The sequence below is a fragment of the Nerophis ophidion genome, linkage group LG22 (genome assembly GCF_033978795.1).
Source record: "Nerophis ophidion isolate RoL-2023_Sa linkage group LG22, RoL_Noph_v1.0, whole genome shotgun sequence".
NCBI lineage: Eukaryota > Metazoa > Chordata > Actinopteri > Syngnathiformes > Syngnathidae > Nerophis > Nerophis ophidion.
In genome coordinates this window covers 34,510,054-34,523,737 of record NC_084632.1, presented here as the reverse complement: position 1 = coordinate 34,523,737, position 13,684 = coordinate 34,510,054, and the positions used below count along the sequence as shown (strand labels likewise).

Here is a 13,684-nt window from a genome sequence, read left to right as displayed (position 1 = left end):
CTGGAGGCCTTTGATCAAAAGGAATGGGTTAAAAAATACCTGAAGATCGTTGCAAGAAGCTTGTGTCCGGTTATATATATCACGTTTGAAGGATGTAATTACTGCCAAAGGCTGTTCTACTAAGTACTAAAGATGCATGTAACTAGGGGGTTAAATCATTTTGTCAATGAGATATTAAGAAAAATGTCCTTTTTTGGTATTTTGTAAAATACATTGTTACAATTTAAGTTGCATTTGTCTATTTGACACATCTTTCTTTGATATGACTATAAACAAAATAAACTTCCCTCTCCCGAAGTGGCTGGGGAGAGGGAAGTCTGGGTTTCCCTGCTTAGGCTGTTGCCCCCGCGACCCGACCTCGGATAAGCGGAAGATGATGGATGGATGGATGGATATAAACAAAATACGGATGGGGATAGGTTGATTGGCAACACTAAATTGGCCCTAGTGTGTGAATGTGAGTGTGAATGTTGTCGGTCTATCTGTGTTGGCCCTGCGATGAGGGGGCGACTTGTCCAGGGTGTACTCCGCCTTCCGCCCGATTGTAGCTGAGATAGGCGCCAGTGCCCCCCGCGACCACGAAAGGGAATAAGCGGTAGAAACTGGATGGATGGATGGATGGAATAAATGTCCAACTTGCTAAAACACCAAAATTGTGTGGGGGTTGAACAATTTTGATCACAACTGTAATAGTGAGGCACTCATTTCTAACTGGTTACTTACCGAGAGGATTATCCTTGAGTAGTATTTCTAAAGATTTCTTCTCCTCCACCCCTCTGAAGCCAACTTTCTCATAATAAGCAGAGCGAAAATTTCTCTGAGGGTCGTCAGCCATGACTTCACCTGACCAAAGGGCTGATGAAAGTCAACCACCCACACACATATTTAGTTTGACAGCCTCTGTACACTCGGACGACAATCACATAAAAAGCAAATGTCTACTTTATGGCGACTCGTCATCGGGATTTAAATACTCTACTCGTCCCGTGCCGGGCTAGGTGCTAAATGCTACCAGACGATACTTCTCATCCACTTCCGGGTAACACTTTCAAATTAAGACATTTGTACCGAAACAGTAGAAAAAAATCTCACTAAAGGTGGACAATTTCCCTGTGAAGTGGCATAAATATGTATAATATAGTTGACGAGTGTATTTTGCAACTTCAACAACAGAGTTCTATCAGTTTAACAAAAAAGGGCGATTGTATTTTGAAATTATTGTGCGGGGATTGGTGGAAGAGTGGAACAAATATACGTAGAACATCGATCAATGGTTCTTTTTTTTTCTGTCGCCTGAAGCCATGCACAATGGAAGTACTTTTTTGCGTGTTGTAATCCCATTCACATGTCTATGTACTAGTGTGTGGGTATTTGTATCAATATGTGTGTGTGTGTGTGTGTGTGTGTGTGTGTGTGTGTGTGTGTGTGTGTGTGTGTGTGTGTGTGTGTGTGTGTGTGTGTGTAATCAGAACCTCCATCCATCCATCCATCCATTTTGTACCGCTTACCTATTGAGTGAAATTACTGCCAAAACTCAACAAAAATGTTTCACCAACTCAAACATTTTTTACAAACTCAAAAAAAGTTTCACAAATTAAAAAAAAAATGTCCCGGAGAGACCCTGTCAGGGAGCATAGAAGCCCCCCGACAACATAGAGCTTAGGATCTATATATAATGATTGTGAACAATAGGCAAAATTTTAAAAAAAGTGCAGTTCCTATTTAAGCTTTTACAAAAGCATGAAATGCATATAAACATCCATCCATCCATCATTTTCTATTGCTTATTCTCTTTGGGGTGGCAGGGGGCGCTGGTGCCTATCTCAGCTACAATCTGGCGGAAGGCAGGGTACACCGTGGACAAGTCGCCACCTCATCACAGGGCCAACCCAGATAGACAGACAACATTCACACTCACATTCACACACTAGGGCCAATTTAGTGTTGCCAATCAACCTATCCCCAGGTGCATGTCTTTGGAGGTGGGAGGAAGCCGGAGTATCCGGAGGGAACCCACGCAGTCACGGGGAGGACATGCAAACTCCACATAGAAAGATTCCAAGCCCGGGATTGAACCCATGACTACTCAGGACCTTCGTATTGTGAGGCAGACGCACTAACCCCACCGTGCTGCCATATATAATGTGTATATATATATATATATATATATATAGAATAGCCTCCAGCAGCAAGAGCTATTTGGATCGAGAAAGCAACAATTTCCCCATTAATTTGAGCGATGATGAAAGATTCGTGGATGAGGAAATTTAGTGTGAAAGACTAGAAGAAAAAAAAAAGGCGATTGCAGTAGGAGCGATTCAGATGTTATTAGACACATGTACTAGGATAATTCTGGAAAATCCCTTATCTTTCTATTGTGTTGCTAGTGTTTTAGTGAGATTAAATAGTACAAAAATCAGAGGGGTGTGTCCACGGGTGTGTTGACCGCGAGTGTCTCTGAGGGAAGTCACGCAGCTGCAGGAGGACACTGGCTCCGCTGATGTCTCCGGGTAAGAGACAACTTATTACCACAATTTCCTCACCGAAAACTGCCGGTTGACTTGTGGTCGGGATCCAGGTTCGCTTGACCGCTCTGTTCCATAGTAAAGCTTCATCTTTGGGAATTTTAAACAAGTAAACACCGGCTGTGTTTGTGTGGCTAAAGGCTAGAAGCTTCCCACCTCCATCTTTCTACTTTGACTTCTCCATTATTAACTGAACAAATTGCAAAAGATTCAGCAACACAGATGTCCAGAATACTGTGTAATTATGCAATTAAAGCCCACTACTTATAGCTTGAATCGGGCTGGAAAATAATGTCCGCTAAAACCCGAGACGTCAAACGCGCGCGTCATCATACGAGTCATCATACCGCGACGTTTTCAACACGACACTTCGCGGGAAATTTAAAATTGCAATTTAGTAGACTAAACCGGCCGTATTGGCATGTGTTGCAGTGTTAATATTTCATCATTGATATATCAGACTGCGTGGTCGGTAGTAGTGGGTTTCAGTAGGCCTTTAAGGACCAGTAAGAGTAGCAGCAGACAAACACATCTATGACATACACAAACAGCAGTCAGTCACACATTGAATTAAAAGCTTTTTGCAACCTTGACCATAAATTCAAAGAGGTGGGAAATGACAGAGATCCGGACATACATTTCTTCTCCCATAGAATGAACAACTGCTTGTATTATAGACATGCACAGTAAATAACCAACATTAAATCTGATAACAATCTGTCAGTCATTCATCTGAACTGCAGAAGTTCGTATAAAAATAACAACAGTACAAAGCTTTTTTTGGAACAATTTAACGAAACCCTTCAGAGTAATTGCATCATCAGAAACGTGGATGGATGACAGGAAAGATTTCGAACTGGAAAGATGTGAACTGAATTCCATTTATAGAAATAACAGGAGTGGAGGCAGAGTGGCAGTGTACGTGATGAAGGATTTGCAATACAGAGTGGTAAATGATACCACCTCCCGAGGCTATGGAAGGGAAATCCATGCTGAAAAAATACAAAATGATGACCAACAACAGCAATGGCATCCGCTCAGACATCAAAGTCAATGGACAGGCACTGGACACGGTGTTGAGCTTCAAGTACCTCGGAGCGATCGTGTCAGAAGAAGGATCCAAACGGGGAGTCCTTGCCAGAAGCGCTCAAACAACTGCTGCCCTGACAAAACTCAAGCCCAGAGGGAAAGACACAAACATCATTCTGGCATCAAAAGTGAGATTACAGCGCTCGATCTTCCTTTACGGCTGTGAAACATGGATCCTTACAGCAGAGCTGCAGAAAAGAATTCAGATCACGGAGATGAGATGTTTCGAAGACTCATGGGTATATCCTACACCCAACATGTCACAAACGAAGAAGTCCGACAAAAGATCAGCCAAGCCCTCGGCCCACATGATGATCAATCAATCAATGTTTATTTGTATAGCCCTAAATCAGGGGTAGGGAACCCATGGCTCGCGAGCCAGATGTGGCTCTTTTGATGACTGCATCTGGCTCTCGGATAAATCTGAGATGACTTTGCTTGACACGATAAGTAATGAATAATTCCAGTTGTAATCACAGTGTTAAAAATAATGTTCAAAATATAAAGCATTCTCATGCAGTTTTAATCCATCCATCCATTTTTCTACCGCGTCTGTTCAAGAAGTTGCGTTAATGGTAAGAAGTTAGTTATTTATTAATGGTTAGTGTGGGGCTTGCCCTCCTGGGGGTTCTTCAGACCACCAAGCACTGACATGAGGGCCTGTTTCAGGGTTACAATATTGTTTTATTTTTCAATAAGTCCATGGACATAGCTTGGGAAGAAACCAATGAAGAACAATCGACTATGGATGACAAAGGGATTACAAATGTTTGGTTGGGCTGCCGTTCACTTGCTACTGATGAGCCAAAAGCGAGCAGAAATGTACGAAGGAAAGGAAGGAAAGACTACCTTATTGAAATATCAGGATCAAAGCCATGGCAAATTGTTTACCAGACAGGAAAGGACAATTTTTCGCCGTGAGAAGAGGTGACAATGCTTGATGCGTTTTTCGTTCAGAGGTGGGTGGTGCTTCACTTCCGTGTTTAGATTACTGTTAAGATGCAGTAATACCATAATATTTACATTGTTACTGTGACTGCTTTAGTAAGTAAGACGACATAAAAGCTCAACAGAAATGAGAGACGGTCGGCAGGAAGTCAGAATGAGACTGTTTTTTTTTTTATTGCAAACAGTTGATCCAACATCAAAACATGTCAAGACACTTTCTCAAACCAATCACAAACTATCCCGTCTGTAAAATAAAAGCTATACACTGTACATGGATTGAACTTTCACAGTATCATGTTAGACCTGCTCGACATCCATTGCTTTCGGTCCCCTAGAGGGGGGGGTTGCCCGCATCTGAGGTCCTCTCCAAGGTTTCTCATAGTCAGCATTGTCACTGGCGTCCCACTGGATGTGAATTCTCCCTGCCCACTGGGTGTGAGTTTTCCTTGCCCTTTTGTGGGTTCTTCCGAGGATGTTGTAGTCGTAATGATTTGTGCAGTCCTTTGAGACATTTGTGATTTGGGGCTATATAAATAGGTTGATTGGCAACACTAAATTGGCCCTAGTGTGTGAATGTGAGTGTGAATGTTGTCTGTCTATCTGTGTTGGCCCTGCGATGAGGTGGCGACTTGTCCAGGGTGTACCCCGCCTTCCGCCCGATTGTAGCTGAGATAGGCGCCAGCGCCCCCCGCGACCCCGAAAGGGAATAAGCGGTAGAAAATGGATGGATGGATGGATGGCTATATAAATAAACATTGATTGACATTACGATCATGCTTTGTCAGAGATGTTTTTTAATGTAGTTCAGTAATGATTGCAGGCTAGCTGAAATTTGTAAATTATTTTATACAATTTTCTGGTAAAATTCCCAATTACAGAATGATTAGCTGGCTGAATACATTTTATTAATTCATAGAGAAGTTTGAAACATTGTCATGCAGCAATAAGAAGGCCATTAACTTGTACAACATGTCATGTACAGAATATCAAACACATTTATTCAGGTAGAAATATCGCAGATTACAGCGGATCCCAAAAGGGACAAGCGGTAGGAAATGGATGGATGGATATTACCAAATATCTTTGATGATCAAAGCATGATTATAAAAATCCACATTTGTGTTATTTATGAGTTAAACCGTTATCTAAACATGGAAGTGTATCTCCTCCTCTGAAAACAAGTTCTCCCAAAGCAGGAATATAAATTCTGTGATTATTTTTTTATTGTCATCAAATTGTGGTTGTCCTTTTTGTGTTGAGGTGTTTAAAAAAGCACAATGTCTAAAACACATTTAAAGGCCTACTGAAATGAGGTTTTCTTATTTAAACGGGGATAGCAGGTCCATTCTATGTGTTATACTTGATCATTTCGCAATATTGCCATATTTTTGCTGAAAGGATTTAGTAGAGAACATCGTCGATAAAGTTCGCAACTTTTGTTAGCTAATAAAAAAGCCTCGCCTGTACCGGAAGTAGCAGACGACGTGCCACCAGCAGCGAGAGTGATTCGGACTGTGAAAGCGACGATTTCCCCATTAATTTGAGCGAGGATGAAAGATTTGTGGATGAGGAAAGCGAGAGTGATGGACTAAAAAAAAAAAAAAAAAAGACTAGACGGCAATGGGAGCGTTTCAGATGTTATTAGACAAATTTACTAGGATAATTCTGGAAAATCCCTTATCTGCTTATTGTTTTACGAGTGTTTTAGTGAGATTATGTGGTCGTACCTGTACAACCTGAAGGTCGGCCCAGCACCGTTCTTCAGCACCAGTCGACGGGTCATCTCTGCCCTTTGCAAGGGACCCTCTTTGAAACATCCATCCATCCATTTTCAACCGCTTATTCCCTTTTGGGGTCGCGGGGGGCGCTGGCGCCTATCTCAGCTATGATCTTTCAAAATGATCCCTGTATAATACACTGTACTTTGTGTGTGTAGTCCAATCCAATAGCAATAGTGTGCGGCAAGAAAGTGGCGTACACCTGGTCAACGGAATTTGGCACAGCAGGTGGGAAAAAAAGCCGTAGGGGTGTGGCCACGGGTGTGGTGACCGCCAGTGTCTCTGAGGGAAGCCACGTTTCTCGATGAGGCGAAGGCGGCCGGTGGGGCCGGGCTGAAATTTTTATTTTTTTCCCCCCTCCTCCACGGTGGAAGCATCCGACGGTCGGGGGCGGCCGGTGGGAGGAGGCAAGAGAGTCCACAGCTTCCTCTTTGACAGGCACAGGAAGAACGACGCAAGCTCTCCGCTCATGTCTATGGTAAGAGCCGACTTATTACCACCGTTTTCTCACCGAAACCTGCCGGTTGACAGCTTTACTGTTCCATAGTAAAGCTTCACCGTCATCTTTCGGGAACGTAAACAATGAAACACCGGCTGTGTTTGTGTTGCTAAAAGCGGCGGGAATACACCGCTTCCCACCTACAGCTTTCTTCTTTGACGTCTCCATTATTCATTGAACAAATTGCAAAAGATTCAGCAACACATACGTCCATAATACTGTGGAATTATGCGATAAAAACAGACGACTTATAGCTGTGAACGGTGCTGGAACAAAATGTCCTCTACAATGCGTGACGTCACGAGCACGCGTCATCATACTGCGACGTTTTAGCAGGATACATCCGCGCAAAATTTAAAATTGCAATTTAATAAACTAAACCGGCCGTATTGGCATGTGTTGCAGTGTTAATATTTCATCATTGATATATAAACTATCAGACTGCGTGGTCGGTAGTAGTGGGTTTCAGTAGGCCTTTAATGATTGGCGATTTAGCGCCCCCCGCGACCCCGAAAGGGAATAAGCGGTAGAAAATGGATGGATTTCATGATTTCAAATTAATGGTCCGTTCATGGTGTTAAAACTTGAAAATTATCTGTCCAGGGTTCACTTCTTAATAATGCAAAATTATATATATATGCGTTTAATTGCGATACATTTTGAATTGACTATGAACAAAATGCGATTAATCGCGGCTAAATATGTTGTCCCTTTGACAGCGGTGAGGTCTTAAGAGACAGTTAGAAAAGAAAAAAAATACTTTTGAAAATATAAGAATAAAATATTCTGAAGAATTTATTGAAATACGTTAATTATGCAAGAATGCAACATTTAGTAAAATGTTTACAACTTTTAAAATCTTTTGTCATCTCCCTACAAAATATATTGATGAAACTCATAAATATTACAATGATTTGTTAAGATTTACAAGGATTTACATTCTATCATATACACCAGTGGTCCCCAACCACCGGGCTGTGGCCCGATTGGTACTGGGCCGCAGAAGAATTTTTTTTATTAATTTTTATTTAAAAAAATATATATATATTTATTAAATCAATATAAAAAACACAATATACACTTACAATTAGTGCACCAACCACAAAAACCTCCCTTTTTCATGACTAAAACCTCCCTTTTTCATGGCAAAAAAAATCAGTCGATTGGTAAGTGTTTTTTTCGCATTAAACATGGGTGGAAGGAAACGTAATATAGTTGAAAATGCATCTGCAGGTTATCCATACATCTCTCTGCCATGTCTGCTTTAGCACCGCCGGTAAATAGCATGTTAGCATCGATTAGCTGGCAGTCAACATCAACAAAACTCACCTTTGTTATTTCTGTGACTTTATCGTTGCAAATGCATCTGCAGGTTATCCATACATCTCTGTGCCATGTCTGCTTTAGCAACGCCGGTAAATAGCATGTTAGCATCGATTAGCGTAGCATGTTAGCATCGATTAGCTGGCAGTCACGCCGCAACTAAATATGTCTGATTAGCATATAAGTCAACATCAACAAAACTCACCATTGTGATTTCGTTGACTTAATCATTGCAAATGCATCTGCAGGTTATCCATACATCTCTGTGCCATGTCTGTCATCGCCGGTAAAATATGGAGACACTCTGGCACATTCAATGGGGGTCTGGCGGCAGACACTTTTGCATGTTCGGGCCAGTGGTGCAACTTGAATCCCTCCCTGTTAGTGTTGTTACACCCTCCGACAACACACCGACGAGGTATGATGTCTCCAAAGTTCCAAAAAATAGTCGAAAAAACGGAAAATAACAGAGCTGAGACCCAATGTTTACAATGGGTTGAAAATGAAAATGGCAGCTGTATTACCTCGGCGACGTCACATTCTGACGTCATCGCCACCAGCGCGATAAACAGAAAGGCGCTTAATTCGCCAAAATTCACCCATTTAGAGTTCGGAAATCGGTTAAAAAAATATATGGTCTTTTTTCTGCACCATCAAGGTATATATTGACGCTTGCATAGGTCTGGTGATAATGTTCCCCCTTAACTGGTAAAAGCACAACAATGACAGGCGGTGAGTTTGCACCTGTTGTATTTACTGTTGCTAGGATGAGATTGTCGCAGTTCAAAAACGAGACTTTCAATTATAGTTATTGCGTTATGTCTTTAAATGTTACAGCATATTGCTCGTACGTCCTCCTCTTTATTAAATAGCAATCTTTCAATTGTTACATGTAGCCAGTGACATGCAGTCAGGGGGCCTCACCTGCCATCATGGAAAGAAAAAATGTAAAAAGAAAAAAATATATATATTGTTATATGTATCCAGTGATTATACTATAAAGTTATTTCCCATTTAACTTCACCAGTTTTAAATTATCTTTTTATTCAAAATCGCTTAGTTTTCATATTTGCCGTTCAAATACTGAGAATTACTTGCGGTGAGTCACAGCCACTGGAGCCTCCCCGTGGATTGCGCAATGCCTTGGCTAACTGCTGGCCTGCTGTGCGGTCAGACCGTATTGCTATATGAATTATATTATCCATCCATCCATCTTCTTCCGCTTATCCGAGATCGGGTCGCGGGGGAAACAACCTAAGCAGGGAAACCCAGATTTCCCTCTCCCCAGACACTTCGTCTAGCTCTTCCCGAGGGATCCCGAGGCGTTCCCAGGCCAGCCGGGAGACATAGTCTTCCCAACGTGTCCTGGGTCTTCCCCGTGGCCTCCTACCGGTTGGACGTACCCTAAACACCTCCCTAGGAAGGCGTTCGGGTGGCATCCTGACCAGATGCCCGAACCACCTCATCTGGCTCCTCTCAATGTGGAGGAGCAGCGGCTTTACATTGAGTTCCTCCCGGATGGCAGAGCTTCTCACCCTATCTCTAAGGGAGAGCCCCGCTACACGGCGGAGGAAACTCATTTCGGCCGCTTGTACCCGTGATCTTATCCTTTCGGTCATGACCCAAAGCTCATGACCATAGGTGAGGATGGGAACGTAGATCGACCGGTAAATTGAGAGCTTTGCCTTCCGGCTCAGCTCCTTCTTCACCACAACGGATCGGTACAACGTCCGCATTACTGAAGACGCCGCACCGATCCGCCTGTCGATCTCACGATCCACTCTTCCCTCACTCGTGAACAAGACTCCTAGGTACTTGAACTCCTCCACTTGGGGCCGGGTCTCCTCCCCAACCCGGAGATGGCATCCCACCCTTTTCCGGGCGAGAACCATGGACTCGGACTTGGAGGTGCTGATTCTCATTCCGGTCGCTTCACACTCGGCTGCGAACCGATGCAGTGAGAGCTGAAGATCCCGGTCAGATGGAGCCATTAGGACCACATCATCTGCAAAACCCAAAGACCTAATCCTGCGGTCACCAAACCGGAACCCCTCAACGCCTTGACTGCGCCTAGAAATTCTCTCCATAAAAGTTATGAACAGAATCGGTGACAAAGGACAGCCTTGGCGGAGTCCAACCCTCACTGGAAAAGTGTCCGACTTACTGCCGGCAATGCGGACCAAGCTCTGGCACTGATCGTACAGAGAGCGGACCGCCACAATAAGACAGTCCGATACCCCATACTCTCTGAGCACTCCCCACAGGACTTCCTGAGGGACACGGTCGAATGCCTTCTCCAAGTCCACAAAACACAAACTCCCATGCACCCTCAAGAACCCTGCCGAGAGTATAGAGCTGGTCCACAGTTCCACGACCAGGACGAAAACCACACTGTTCCTCCTGAATCCGAGGTTCGACTATCCGGCGTAGCCTCCTCTCCAGTGCACCTGAATAAACCTTACCGGGAAGGTTGAGGAGTGTGATCCCACGATAGTTGGAACACACCCTCCGGTCCCCCTTCTTAAAAAGAGGAACCACCACCCTGGTCTGCCAATCCAGAGGTACCGCCCCCGATGTCCACGCCTTAAGGAACTCCGGGCGGACCTCATCCACCCCTGGGGCCTTGCCACCGAGGAGCTTTTTAACTACCTCAGCGACCTCAGCCCCAGAAATAGGAGAGTCCACCACAGATTCCCCAGGCACTGCTTCCTCATAGGAAGACGTGTTGGTGGGATTGAGGAGGTATTCGAAGTATTCCTTCCACGTATCCACAACATCCGCAGTTGAGGTCAGCAGGACACCATCCGCACCATACACGGTGTTGATAGTGCACTGCTTCCCCTTCCCGAGGCGGCGGACGGTGGTCCAGAATCGCTACGAAGCCGTCCGGAAGTCGTTTTCCATGGCTTCCCCGAACTCCTCCCATGTCCGAGTTTTTGCCTCTGCGACCGCTGAAGCTGCATACCGCTTGGCCTGTCGGTACCTGTCCACTGCCTCCGGAGTCCTATGAGCCAAAAGGACCCGATAGGACTCCTTCTTCAGCTTGATGGCATCCCTCACCGCTGGTGTCCACCAAGGGGTTTTAGGATTGCCGCCCCGACAAGCACCAACTACCTTGCGGCCACAGCTCCGATCTGCCGCCTCGACAATAGAGGTGCGGAACATGGTCCACTCGGACTCAATGTCCAGCACCTCCCTCGTGACATGTTCAAAGTTCTTCCGGAGGTGGGAATTGAAACTTTCTCTGACAGGAGACTGCCAGACGTTCCCAGCAGAGCCTCACAATGCGTTTGGGCCTCCCAGGTCTGTCCGGCATCCTCCCCCACCATCGCAGCCAACTCACCGCCAGGTGGTGATCGGTAGAAAGCTCCGCCCCTCTCTTCACCCGAGTGTCCAAAACATAAGGCCGCAAATCCGATGACGCAACTACAAAGTTGATCATGGAACTGCGGCCTAGGGTGTTCTGGTGCCAAGTGCACATATGGACACCCTTATGTTTGAACATGGTGTTTGTTATGGACAAACTTTGACGAGCACAAAAGTCCAATAACAAAACACCACTCGGGTTCAGATCCGGGCGGCCATTCTTCCAAATCACGCCTCTCCAGGTTTCACTGTCGTTGCCAACGTGAGCGTTGAAGTCCCCCAGTAGGACAAGGGAATCACCCGGGGGAGCACTTTCCAGTACTCCCTCGAGTGCTCCCAAAAAGGGGGGGTACTCTGAACTGCTGTTTGTTGCGTAAGCACAAACAACAGTCAAAGCCTGCACGTTGGAGTTTAACCCGGTAGACGAAAGGGTAGCCTCCCTCCGCCTTCGGGTGGGGGGACGGGTCCTGACTGTTGTTTGTGCTTACGCACCAAACTGCTGTTCAGAGTACCCACCCTTTTTGGGAATTATATTATACATTTCCATAATTTAGTTAGCTGAGGTATATATATAACGTTGGCAGATGATGTAGTCCTGATGGCTTCATCTGGCCGGGATCTTCAGCTCTCACTGGATCGGTTCGCAGCCGAGTGTGAAGCGACCGGAATGAGAATCAGCACCTCCAAGTTTGAGTCCATGGTTCTCGCCCGGAAAAGGGTGGAGTGCCATCTCCGGGTTGGGGAGGAGACCCTGCCCCAAGTGGAGGAGTTCAAGTACCTACGAGTCTTGTTCACGAGTGGGGGAAGAGTGGATCATGAGATCGACAGGCGGATCGGTGCGGCGTCTTCAATAATGCGGACGTTGTATCGATTTGTTGTGGTGAAGAAGGAGCTGAGCCGGAAGGCAAAGCTCTCAATTTACCGGTCGATCTACGTTCCCATCCTCACCTATGGTCATGAGCTTTAGGTCATGACCGAAAGAATAAGATCACGGGTACAAGCGGCCGAAATGAGTTTCCTCCGCCGGGTGGCGGGGCTCTCCCTTAGAGATAGGGTGAGAAGCTCTGTCATCCGGGAGGAGCTCAACGTAAAGCCGCTGCTCCTCCACATCGAGAGGAGCCAGATGAGGTGGTTCGGGCATCTGGTCAGGATGCCACCCGAACGCCTCCCTTGGGATGTGTTTAGGGCACGTCCAGCTGGTAGGAGGCCACGGGGAAGACCCAGGACACGTTGGGAAGACTATGTCTCCCGGCTGGCCTGGGAACGCCTCGGGATCCCCCGGGAAGAGCTAGACGAAGTGGCTGGAGATAGGGAAGTCTGGGCTTCCCTGCTTAGGCTGCTGCCCCCGTGACCCGATCTCGGATAAGCGGAAGATGATGGATGGATGGATGGAGGTATATAATGTACAGTGTATTTTGTCAACAACTGTATGTGTGTAGCGTATTTCTTGTGCTGGGCAATCATAAAACGGCTGCGAAGACCCACTATGTGAGGCACCAGTTCTCTGGTCTACTGGTGGTAGAGGGCGCTAGTGATCCCAGAGATCATTCTTGCACTATTTGGCTAGGCCTGGGGACATCTGAAGCCGGTATGTTTTAAAGTTGTCGTTTGCCTGCATATCGTAAAAACAACCGTCCAACATTTTACAACTAATTGTGAACTTACAGGTGCCGACCATCAGGGCCGAGTTGCGACCAAAGAGTGTGTCGATGTTGAGATATTAAGCCGAGTTGGTAAGTGAATTTGTTTGCTGATTGGAGCTTCTAGCCGTACCCATGTATTTTCTATGGTCGGTTAGCATCGGGTTTTAATCCCGTTTCCTCCAATGTTTCTGATCCGATTGAATTTATATTTATGTCCAGTCTTTATTTTGGGTACTTAAATACAGTGACTGGGTATTGTGGCATTTTAAGGTCATCTGCATTTTCTATGCTACAGTAAAGACAATGAATGAACACGGCCGCTGGAGCGCAGTTACACCTCCCTTAGTGACAACACTGTGTACTGTCGTGTTTGTTATTTTCTACATACATGTGACTGTTTCATATTGTTAATGTTAGCAGTGTTATAGCTAATAATGATAATATCAAGTGTAATTTATTAATACTATACTATACTAACTAAAGTACCTGCTACATTAAGTTAAAGTACCAATG

The 13,684-nt window shown here is 45.2% G+C and overlaps 1 protein-coding gene and 1 long non-coding RNA gene across 2 annotated transcripts in view; one reads left to right on the top strand and one right to left on the bottom strand.

The window, feature by feature from the left end:
• The window catches only part of tbc1d7 (TBC1 domain family, member 7), a 32,954-nt gene extending 31,920 nt beyond the window's left edge, over positions 1–1,034 (bottom strand). Inside the window, exon 1 of the mRNA XM_061883761.1 lies at positions 724–1,034. Within this exon, the coding sequence (XP_061739745.1) occupies positions 724–835 (112 nt within the window). The 5' untranslated portion in view covers positions 836–1,034. The remainder of the gene's footprint in view (positions 1–723) is intronic.
• LOC133540816 (uncharacterized) overlaps positions 1–13,684 on the top strand; it is a 322,729-nt gene that overhangs the window by 126,200 nt on the left and 182,845 nt on the right. The gene's annotated exons all lie outside the window — the stretch shown is intronic.